The 12,500-nt window shown below is 35.9% G+C and overlaps 1 protein-coding gene across 2 annotated transcripts in view; it reads left to right on the top strand.

Moving 5' to 3' along the window:
* The window catches only part of LOC106882514 (putative cytochrome P450 12a5, mitochondrial), a 60,167-nt gene that overhangs the window by 38,337 nt on the left and 9,330 nt on the right, over positions 1-12,500 (top strand). For both annotated transcript variants that reach the window (XM_014933226.3, XM_089364776.1), the window contains exons 2-5: positions 7,495-7,765; positions 8,298-8,523; positions 10,497-10,687; positions 11,829-12,030. In XM_014933226.3, coding sequence (XP_014788712.1) covers positions 7,531-7,765; positions 8,298-8,523; positions 10,497-10,687; positions 11,829-12,030 — 854 coding nt within the window. In that variant the 5' untranslated portion in view covers positions 7,495-7,530. The remainder of the gene's footprint in view (positions 1-7,494; positions 7,766-8,297; positions 8,524-10,496; positions 10,688-11,828; positions 12,031-12,500) is intronic.

The following is a 12,500-nucleotide window of genomic DNA, read 5'->3' as shown; positions in this document are numbered from 1 at the left end:
TGTGTGTGTGTGTGCAAGTGAGAGAGAGATAGAAAAAGAAAGAAAGAAAGAAAGAAAGAGCCTGCGGGAGAGACTAGGAGAGGGAGAGTGCATGTGACTCCGTACGATGACATCTGTACTGCCCAGACGTTGAAGTTGATGAGGGAATCTGTCTGAAAGAGTCTCATGCACTATTGGCAAAATTATGACTATATTGTTGTTGTTGCTACTGTTACCGTTGCTGTTGTTGTTGTTGTTGTTGTTGTTGTTGCTTCAGTTGTCGCTGTTGTCTAATCTTTTTTTTTTCTTTTTCTCTTGTTTCGGTAATTTTTTTTCCTACTTGTCGTTGACTACATTTTTTTTTACACTTCCGCTATTTGTTTCTTTTTTTTTTTTACGCTTTCTATTTTTCCTCGCATACACCTACACATACGCATATATATATATACATATGTATATATATATATGTGTGTATATATATATGTATGTATATGTATGTATATGTATATATGGATAGATACATATAAATGTTTGTGTATGTATATATATATATATATATGTGTATATATACATATATGTATGTATATATATATGTATGTATATATATACATATGTATATACATATATATATATACATATGTATATATACATATATATATATATATATATATATATATATATATATATATATATATATATACATATATGCATAGATATATATATGCATATATATATATATATAAAATATACAAGAATAAGGGCAGGGAATCGTCAATTAATAATAGAATTAATAATTAACAATTTTGCCAAGTAGTTCAGTATGAAAAAACCTTTATCGGTAAAACCATTTATCATCATAAATATACAGGGATTAGCATTGAGTTGCTTCTCCAACATACTGAAAATTTAGAAATAGCAGTCAAAGAACTACTGATTCTAAACTACAAATTTTTCTCTAAACGGATGCCGATATTTATGGCACACATAGAACAAAAATTTGGACTGAAGATTGGAATAGAGAAAAGATTGGAATAGAGAAATTTTCTTTCGCTTAACCATGAAACGATTCGTATCCAATTAACTAAAGACTTGTTTTGTTTATGCTTTTCCCTCCGGTTTTTTGTTCTATGTGTGCCATAAATATCGCCATCCGTTTAGAGAAAAATTTGTAGTTTAGAATCAGTAGTTCTTTGACTGCTATTTCTAAATTTTCAGTATGTTGGAGAAGCAACTCAATGCTAATCCCTGTATATTTATGATGATAAATGGTTTTACCGATAAAGGTTTTTTCATACTGAACTACTTGGCAAAATTGTTAATTATTAATTCTATTATTAATTGACGATTCCCTGCCCTTATTCTTGTATATTTTATATTTGATATCTCTAAGTTAGATGGTTAAACCGTAATCCCTTCCACACGGGACTTTTTTTCATACGGGACTATTTGTGACGCACATGGAATAGATTTCTTTGAGGTGAGATGCCGAAACTCACTGGCCGATGAATTCGTAAGTGCCTTTCTTATCGTTGATTTTTGGTGTCGCATGGCCAAAAGTTACCGTGAATTTTTTTAGAGACACTTTCAAATTTATCAGAATATTTGGACTGAAGATTGGAATAGAGAAATTTTCTTTCGCTTAACCATGAAACGATTCGTATCCAATTAACTAAACACTTGTTTTGTTTAAGCTTTTCCCTCCGGTTTTTTGTTCTATGTGTGCCATAAATATCGCCATCCGTTTAGAGAAAAATTTGTAGTTTAGAATCAGTAGTTCTTTGACTGCTATTTCTAAATTTTCAGTATGTTGGAGAAGCAACTCAATGCTAATCCCTGTATATTTATGATGATATATATATATATATATATATATATATATATATATATATATATATATATATATAAGCACCACCTCCTCTCTTGCACTGACACCTACTTCTTCTCTTCTCTCCTACCCACCTTCTCCCTTCCCCCTCTCCCTTCATCGTTACCCCCTCCGTCCACACCCACACCCCTTCACATCCCAACCCCATCATCTCTATACATCCCAATCCCACCCCCACACATTTCACTCCCACACGTCCCACCCCACACCACACCAAATCATACCACCCTGCACACACTAGCACTGCTCACTTCCCAACACCCACACGCCAAGGTCACCAGCCCCAATCCACACGCACACACACGCTCTCACATACACGCGCACACGCACCTTCGTTTTGGGATCACCACTATTTTATTATCCCCCCTTCTTCCTAGCTCGCCTGTCTGACCATCTGTCCAGCCATCACCATGATCGACCGCTAGCCACTAAAGCTTTATTTTTTATTCTCTCTGTTTATTTTCTATGTTCCTTTCTGTTGAAGAGCGTAGGCTCGAAACGTAAAAGACTTTCTCGCCTTCCCGAGCGTTAAACTAATACACCTGTTTGTTGTTTACAAACCTGTCTTCGTATGTATATATATATATATATATATATATATATATATATATATATATATATATATATATATATATATATATATATATATATATATATATATATAATAATAATAATAATCATAATAATAATAATAATAATAATAATAATAATAATAATAATAATAATAATAATAATACAAAGAATATATATGCATGTATACCCACATATATGTACATACTTACATCTACATGTGTATATAGATGCATATCAGGGTACAGGACGTTAGAAAAATGAACTACAGACAACGGAACGAACACATAGGAAAACAGATAGCCACTTGGAATTAATCCTTCGTCAGCTGCCTCTATTCTAACTAGACGTTTCGAAGATAAGGCATATATATATATATATATATGTATGTATGTATACATGTATGTATGTATGTATGTAGGTATGTATGTATTATGTATGTATGTGTGTGTATGTATATATTATCGTTTTTTTTTTTTTTAGAAAAATATAAATCCGGAGAAGAGGCACACTCTAAGAAGTAGACCAGTCTATATTTATTACTGGTAAAAGCAAGTTTACAAGGTTACCTGGGTTTCTCACCATAAAGAGTATCTTTATGGCGTATCATCAGACCCTCAGGCTTGTTAGCCTTTGGCCTCTTTAAAGTATAAAGCGGGAAACGGCGGTATTGGCGATAATATTTTACACCACGACTGGAAATTGATTGCTGATGAGAGTTGGGAGATAACCCCTATCTTCTACCTTTGCAGCCGACAGGTGGCGTAGCTGAAAGTAGACGACATAGCCGGGAGTCTATGACCAGCGGATGACCATGAGAAGCGGGAGATAACCCCCATTATTTATATCCGGTTCGTTTCCCTCTCCATACTTTAAAGAGGCCATAGGCCAACAAGAAGTCTTAGGGTCCTACGATACGTCGTAAAGATACTCTTTATCGCGAGAAACCCGGGGTAGCCCTATAAACAGGCCTTTACCAGTAATAAATATGCACGCACCCCAGTACTTATGTATACCTTTAAACTTTGTGATTTAATTTCAAATCCCGGTCGCACTCAACTTTAACATTCAGGAGTTGGTCATATAAGACGGACTTAGATGTAGACTTCACACTTTGTCCGGCTTAATGTCCCTACCTGATACCTTTGGGCGCCTTTACTTGTGTCTACTGTGTTGCAAGCATTCGGCCCGGATTTCTGTTTTGGGGACCCTTCCTCCATCCCTTCCATAAGTTTCAGAGGTCGCATCTGATTAACAGATAAAAGAAATGCTCTTTAACACATACGTTTATCGAGCGAGCTCACCCCTCTTGCGTAGTTTCATCAGCTACCTTGAAGTACGTTGTAATCAAAAGTACTTAATGGCATAAAATTATATCATATACATACACAAATGAAGGCGCATGGCTCAGTGGTTAAGGCGTTGGGCTTACAATCATGAGGTAGTGAATTCGATTCCTGGACCGAGCTGTTGCTCCGGTTCACTGAGCTGTAGAAATGAGTCACTGGTGCCAAGATGTTATCGTCCTTTCCCTTGGATAACATCGATGACGTGGTGAGGGGATGCTGGTATGCATAGGCGTTTGCTGGTCCTCCACAAAGCACCTGGAGATTAACTTTCTAATTACAATCCCATAATCATTCACGACCGAAGGAGATCCTTAACATACACAACTATTTACTTTTTCAAATTCTAGCACAAGATCAGTAGCTAGGGAGGGATAATCGATTAAATCAACCAGTACTTAATTAGTACTTTATTTTTATCGACCAAGGCTAAGATAACCTCAGCGGTATACGAACTCAGAACCTAAAGAGTCAGAGAAAAAAAATGCCGCCAAAATGTTGTGGAGTGCTCAGCCACTTACACAAAACAATATTTTGATCAACGGTTCTACTTGCTCGCCACCTTTCGGATACACATGGTTTTAAACATGTTCTTACTGCATATATAGATATATAAGTATATGCTTTTCGAACAAGCTACCGCCTTCTTTACTTATGGACCTTTCAAATGTAGGATGCTTTTAACTATATTTCAGTCGTATCATAGGTCAGAAGAGAGTTCATTAACCTACATTTTATGTAAAAGTACATTTTAATCATGAAACCATTTAGACTGTGCTCAGGTGTTTCTTAATTAAATTACTTCTTAATCATACATTTTAATATTGGGCATAGGTTCATTAAAGATATGTTCAAGTACATTTTAATTAAAAGTACATTATAAGGCGGTAAGCTGACAGAAGCGTTTGCACACCTTAATATACCGTACGAAATGCCATATGCATCTCCTCAGGCTTTGCGTCCGGAGTTTAAATTGTGCCGTGTTCGACTTTGTTTTACCTTCTTTGGGGTGATCGATAAAATTAATTCGCACTAGGATCGATGTAATTGACTAGTCCCATCATCCTAAATTTCAGGCCTCACGCCTACAGCAGAAAAAAAAAACAAGTACGTTCGATTTATGTGCATAAACGTTTTAATTAAATTACGCTTTAGTTGCATCAATTCGTCCATTTCAGGCAGATTAAATTACATTTTTTTTTTAAAGAGAATTTAAACTGTATATAAATCAGAGAATGCGTTAAATTACATTATAATTATGTTTATATAGACACGTTAATTAAAAGTACGTTTTAATCAAGCGTATGTACATGTTAAATAAAAGTACGTTTTCATCATGAGTATATACATGCCAATTAAAAGTACATCTTCACGTAAATATACATGCTAATTAAAAGAACATCTGAATGTGTATATACATTTTAATTAAAAGTACATCTTAATAATGTATATATACATGTTAATTAAAAAATCATCTTAATGATGTGTATATACATATTAATTTAAGTACATCTTAATGTATATATACATGTTAATTAAAAATCATCTTAATAATGTGTATATACATATTAATTAAAGTACATCTTAATGTATATATACATGTTAATTGAAATAACATCTTAATAATGTGTATATACACGTTAATTAAAAGTATATATTGTTCATGTTCATACGCCCGTCGAAGAAATGTTAAAATACATTTTGATCTTGCGTATGATAATTGCATTTAGGATCTCTAAAAGTACATTCTAATTAAAAGTACATTTTAATTGTCTGTTAAAGTCTAACGAAGATCCGTTAAAGTACATTTTACTTAAAAGGACATCTTATCGCGTGTGTTCTTGTGTGTGTGTGTAAGTGATTCAAAAGCTGAGGAAGGGGAACGGATTCTAAATGTTTGTCGTGTGTGCGGTTGTCAACTCCACATGTGTATGTGTGTCGGTGTCTGTGTGTGTGTGTATGTGTGTCGGTGTATGTGTGTCGGTGTCTGTGTGTGTATTTGGACGTGCGTGTCTGTGATAGAGAGAGAGACAGACAGACAGACAGAGAGAGTGAATGTCATCGTTTTGATGTAAACGATCAAATGGGTGCGGTTGGTTTAAGGACCTTTTTGTTGCAAGATCTCATCATTCTTTGTTATTAAGATCCGCATATTTGATTGATGTCGTCGTCGTGTGCATCGACATCATCAGCGTCATCATCATCATCATCACCGATGCTCCTCCTCCTCCTCTTTCTCATCACCGTCATCATCACCATCGTCATCATCATCATCATCATCTTGATCATCTTCATCATTATCATTTTCATTCTCACTTTCACCGCCACCATCCATCAATGAACCTTATTGCCGATATCATTGAATATAGTAGTAGTAGTAGTAGTAGTAGTAGTAGTAGTAGTAGTAGTAGTAGTAGCAGCAGTAGTAGTAGTAGCAGCAGTAGTAGTAGTAGTAGTAGGAGGAGGAGGAGGAGGAGGAGGAGGGGAGGGGGGGGGAAGCAGCAACTACAACAGCAGTAGAAGCAGTAGTAGATTATCTTACAAAATTCTGGTATACCTTGTTTCAAATCCTATTGAAGCCGCCTTTTCATTTTATTTATTTTTTTTTTTTTCGATATCATTCGTCCGTGGTAGGCTAAATTATTTACAAGCCATATACCAAAATCCATCCAGTCGCTTAGCCTTGTTTCTCCCTGATCTTTTATCTTTCACTTGTTTCAATAACTGGACAGCAGCCATGTTGGGGGTACTCTCTTGAAGGATTTTAGTCGAATGAATCGACCTCAGTTCTTATTTTTTTAAGCCTTATACCGAACTGCTAGGTTGCGGGGACGTAAACAAACCAGCACTGATTGTCAAGCGGTAGTGGTGGTTGAACACACACACACACACACACACACACACACACACACACACACACACACACATATATATATATATATATATTGGCGCAGGAGTGGCTATGTGGTAAGAAGCTTGTTTCCCAACTACATGATTCTGGGTTCGCTCCCACTGCGTGGCATCTTGGGTAAGTGTCTTCTGCTATAGCCTCGAGCCGACCAAAGTCTTGTGAGTGGATTTGGTAGATGGAAACTGAAAGAAGCCTATCGTATATATATATATATATATATATATATATATATATATATATATATATATATATATATATATATATAATTCGACGTGCTTCTTTCAGTTCTCCGTCAACCAAATCCACTCACAGGGTTTTGATCGATGGCGGGCTATAGTGGAAGACACTTGCCTAAGGTGCCGCGGAATTGAACTGAAACCCCAGATTACATAGTTGGGAAGCAAACTTCTTACCAAACAGCCACATCTGCACCTCGTATATGCGTTCGTTAAGTAAATTGTTTTCGGGTCAATGAAATAAGTACCAAAGTATCGACTTGCTCCCGCCCACGAAATTGTTAGCCCTTTGTTAAAAGCCCTTGTGGCTAATAAAAGAATTTATTATTATTGAACAATGAAATTATTATTATTATTATTATTATTATTATTATTATTATTAAGGCGGTGAGCTGGTAGAATCGTTAGCCTCCCACCAAAAATTTCAGGCCTTGTGCCCATAGTAGAAAGGATTATTATTATTGTTGTTGTTACCAACACTGATATTACCAATATCATTACCAATGCTATTATCATTAATTAAAGAGGGAATTAAGTTTTCAATTTTTCTTTTCTTTTTCCTTTCAGGTAAAATCCAATCTGACAAACCACCATTTATGAAAGATGGCTTGCAATCTGCAAGTGTGGCGACCTTTCGTTCTAGTCCATTCTGTATGTTTACGAAAATATATTCGTCAGTTAAGCGGCACTATTGTAAGAACTGCTACCACATTCAACATACCGAAGGCAGATATAGAATGCGCAGCAGACCAAATTATAAGGCAAAAAACAATTAATGATATTCCGGGTCCTTACAAAATGCCGTTAATAGGATCAGCATGGTTGTATTTTCACATCAGTGAGTACCCTTTTCTCTTTTACTGGCAAACATGCTCTCACGTATATATATACCCCATTATAAACATAATCTCAAGCATTTATTATCCGTTTATAAGTCTTTAATGACAGAAATAGTTGCATACTATTGACGTTATTTTTCTTTTAACTATAATTTCTCACACTCGATTAATTGTATTCTTTCTCTACTTTACAAGATGTAATAACTTGTCCTGTGCTTTTCCAGATTTATAATCTTAACCAAACCATATATCCATTATATACATTCATATATATAAATATATATATATATATATATATATATATATATATATATGTATATCTCTCTCTCTCTCTCTCTCTCTCTTTCTCTCTCTCTCTCTCTCTCTCTCTCTCTATATATATATATATATATATATATATATATATATAAACATACATATTTATTATTATTATTATTATTATTATTATTAATATTATTATTATTATTATTATTATTATTATTATTATTATTATTATTATTATATCCGAATTCTTGACTTTTTGTTTTTCAGAATCGCCGACACAAATACCGAAACTGAATGAATTTCTTCATAAAAACTTTGGTGATATTGTAGCTGAAAAGTTACCAGGAAATAAAAATATCGTACATTTATATCGACCCGAAGATTTTGAGGTTGTTTACCGCAACGAAGGGCCTTACCCAATTCGAGGAGTTTTTCCTTTGCTATGTACATACAACAACAAGTACAACAATGGTATATACGGACTCTCATCATCGTACGTTCCATTGCTTTCTTATAAAAATATCATCATGTGTCAAATTCTGGTTGAACTTCAGCGATCATATTCTATTTTCTACAGGGTGTTCACAAGGTCTGGGTACATGAAATAAATAAAATCATCACATAAACAATTAGATATAAGAAATAATAATTTCTTAAAGTATGTGTTAATCCCCATGTGGGTACATGGAGTAAATAAAATCATAACATAAACAATTAAATATAAAAAATATTAATTCCTTAAAGTATGTGTTAATCCCCATGTACCCAGACTTTGTGGACACCCTGTCTAATAGATTTGAATAGATTTCACCTGAGAACGGTGGATTTTACTACCTCACGTGCCGTAAGCAGGATTTGTTCCCTTGCATTACCAATTTCTGACTAAGCCCTTCGTCCACTCAATAGAGTACAGCTTCAAAGTAACCTTGTAGCTTTTGGAGTCGTTCATTAAGAGCTATATAGTCATACAAACTCTCTCCTTCGCATATTGTGGGTCGACTCATTGTTAACCACACACCCGTAATGTTGCTCAAATAAGACGACCAACCAAGGTTCAGTTCCAATATTTCTAGTCGTGATTCGAGTTTTTTCTGAGATTTATGTGCAGTGACACTGGCCTATTGGTCTGTTGGCATGTGGGCCTGTTGACAGGGGATTTGTAGGATCAACTCTACTTGTCTCTTTACTTCATTATTGAATTTAACCAGACGCCCTCTTTCATATGTTCTTCCTTGCCGTGGAGCATACGTTCTGCAACATATCAGCCAGTGTTTTCCCCAACCCTCCCTTCCAAGACAAACAGAATGCCGCTCTCCTCTTAAAAAAACAACGAAAAACAGAAAGCAATATGCCACCTTTCTTCTCACCCTTTCCTAGATAAATTCGTCAAACAAGAAGGCTCTTGTCTTTTTTTACATATAAATTATCCAATCTTTCTCCTTTTCCTTGATCTGGTTCAAATCAAGTCACTTGTTTTGCCCTACAAACTTAGTAAATGATGGAATGTTTTTGTTGTTGCTGTTGTTGTTGGTGTTGTCCGTACTTTTATCTCTATACAGAGCTCTTTGAAACGTAACCGCTCATAGCGAACAACAGTGACAAGAAAAATAATATTCCTAAAAGTTCTGATTGCTTACCTTGACACAAGGTCATAAATTGTGATGAGGTGGAGTGTAGTTGGCTGAACAGATAATAGCTTTTCAAATATGACACTACCATATTTCTACGTGCGTACAATTCATTAAAAAGTTAGAGCAACAGCTTTATACTTCCCTAAGCAACAAAGAGTCCTGATTTCGAAAAGTGAAGCAACTAAAAGTACAAATCGCTTCACTAAATAACATGAGGAAGCTTTTATGTGGGTGGCCGTCCTATTTGTTAAAAGTAGCAACAAAATATATCGCTCCAATCCCATCTCAAAGTCATAGAAAAGGACACTTCATATATCATATAATGTAGTCCTAGATAAGATTTGCTAGATATAACAGTCAAACTTCACTCAAATCACACTTCCACTGTCTTTGAGAAAGAATCCGGATACGTTCGATCAGTAGTTCTCAACCATTTTTTTTTAACCCTTTGACTCCTGTTTTACTCGGATTGACCCCACCCCCACCCCCGGCCAGGAGATTTAAATTTGAGTAAATATTTTTACTTCTTTAGTTATTTCTTAGGATTTTCATCCGTTTTCTTTCTACCATACTTCATCACTATCTTCCTGTTTGGTCTCTTTCTTTCCATGTCTTTAGTTCTTTCTGATCTCTCTCTCTCTCTCCCTCCGTCCCTCTCCCTCTCTCTCTCTCTCTCTCTCTCTCTCCCTCCGTCCCTCTCCCTCTCTCTCTCTCTCTCTCTCACACACACACATACACATACACACACACACACACATACACATACACACACACACACACTTCCTTTGATATTTGAACAAAATCTATATTCCATGTATCTTTTCTTTGATTGAAGGGAAGGAAAATATTGGAAACATACGCGAAGTGCTGTTCAGAAGAAACTCTTTCGATTAGAATATACACATAGCTTATTCAAAGAGCACCAAATACTGGCAGACGAATTATTACAGTTACTCGATTCCAAAAAGGACGACGAAGGTGTGGTCACAGATCTGAACAAAATTCTGGAGCGATATACATTAGAAGGTAAATGTCTAAACTTTACGATTACGGTTCACTATTTTCCCGTTGTTTTCATTTTTATTTTCCGATCGCAAACTGCTTCACACAGATTTACACTTTTACTAGCTTTAATCATTGAACTGGATACTCAGCTGATGTGACTTAGCGCAGTTTTTGAGTCTTAAGAAGGCACTAATTGCAACTGGTTTCTCAGATTTTGAGATTTGATGTTGAATGTTTAATAAACTGAAGTTCACTTTTAACGAAAATGATCAATTCTGCAAATGTTATTTCTAAACAAAAAATGAGTTTAATCAGTTTTGATCAGTAGTCATTAGACGCATATTCTTACGAAGGCACATGGCTCAGTGGGTAGGGTATTCGACTCAAGATCGTGCGTTCGATTCCCTGCAGTTGTGTCCTTGAACAAGACGCTTTATTCCACGTTAGTCCAGTTCATTCAAGCTGACAAAAAATGAGTTGCATCTGCAATTCAAAGGGCCAGCTTTGTCACACTGTGTCACGCTGAATCTCCGCGAGAACGAGGTTAAGGGTACGCGTGTCTGCGGAGTTCTCAGCCACTTGCACGTTAATTCTATGAGCAGGCAGAATCGTTAGCACGCCGAACAAAGTGCTTAGCAGCATGCTTTACCTTCTGAGTTCAAATTCCGCCGAGGCCAACTTTGCCTTTCATTCTTTCGGGGTCGACAAATTAAGTACAAGTGAAACACTAGGGTCGAAGTAATCGACTACTCTCCTCCCCTAAAATGCCCTTGTAGCAACATTTGAAACAATTATCATTATTATTATTATTATTGTTGTTGTTGTTGTTGTTGTTGTTGTCGTTGTTGTTATCATCATCATCATCATCATCATCATCATTAATAAGGTGACGAGCTGGCACAATCATTAGCACGCTGGGCGAAATGCTTAGCAGTATTTCGCCCGTCGCTACGTTCTGAGTTCAAATTCCCCGGAGGTCCATTTCCCTTTCATTCTTTCGGGGTCGATAAATTAAGTACCACCTAAATCCTGGAATCGATATAACTGACTTGTTCCCTCCCCCAAAATTTCAGGCCTTGAAATTTTACAAGAAAAATTTTTATTATCATTATTATTATTATTATTATTATTATTATTATTATTATTATTATTATTATTCAAGGTATAGCTACAACATGCTTTAAAGAAAGACTAGACGAGGACTGGAGGGATATGAACGAAAATCAGATGGGTATCCAATATCTTCAGATATTAAAGAAATCTAACCTCCAAATCATGAAAAGTCTGCTGTCTTTCCCGCTCTATATGTACTTCGAAACGCCTTTATTTAAAGAATTTTCAAACCTCACGCAACAGCTCGACAGGTAAGAGATTTAAGCGTTTAATTTTGTTTTACAACATTCACACACACACACAAATAAATGTACTCTTAAATATACAGGCGCGTGATTTAGTGGCTAGGGTATTCGGCTCACGACTTTAAGGTCGTGAGTTCGATACTCGGTGGTGCGTTGAATCATTGTGCAAGATACTTCATTTTACGTTTCTTCAGTTCACTCAGCTGGCAAAAATGAGTTGTACCTGTAATTCAAAGAGCCGGCCTTGTCACATTGTGCGTCGCACTGAATCTCTCTGAGAACTATATTATGAATGCACGTGTCTCAGCCACTTGCACGTTAATTTCACAAGGAGGCTGTTCCGTTGATCGGAACAACTCATCGCCGTAACCGACGGAGTGCCAGTTCAAACACACACACACACACACACACACACACACACACACACACACACACACACACACACACACACACACACATGTACAGAGAAGCACACA

Source organism: Octopus bimaculoides, chromosome 16, assembly GCF_046866305.1.
Source record: "Octopus bimaculoides isolate indiv1 chromosome 16, ASM4686630v1, whole genome shotgun sequence".
NCBI classification, from domain to species: domain Eukaryota; kingdom Metazoa; phylum Mollusca; class Cephalopoda; order Octopoda; family Octopodidae; genus Octopus; species Octopus bimaculoides.
The sequence above is the reverse complement of the archived record's forward strand: the minus strand, read 5'-3'. Positions and strand labels throughout refer to the sequence as shown.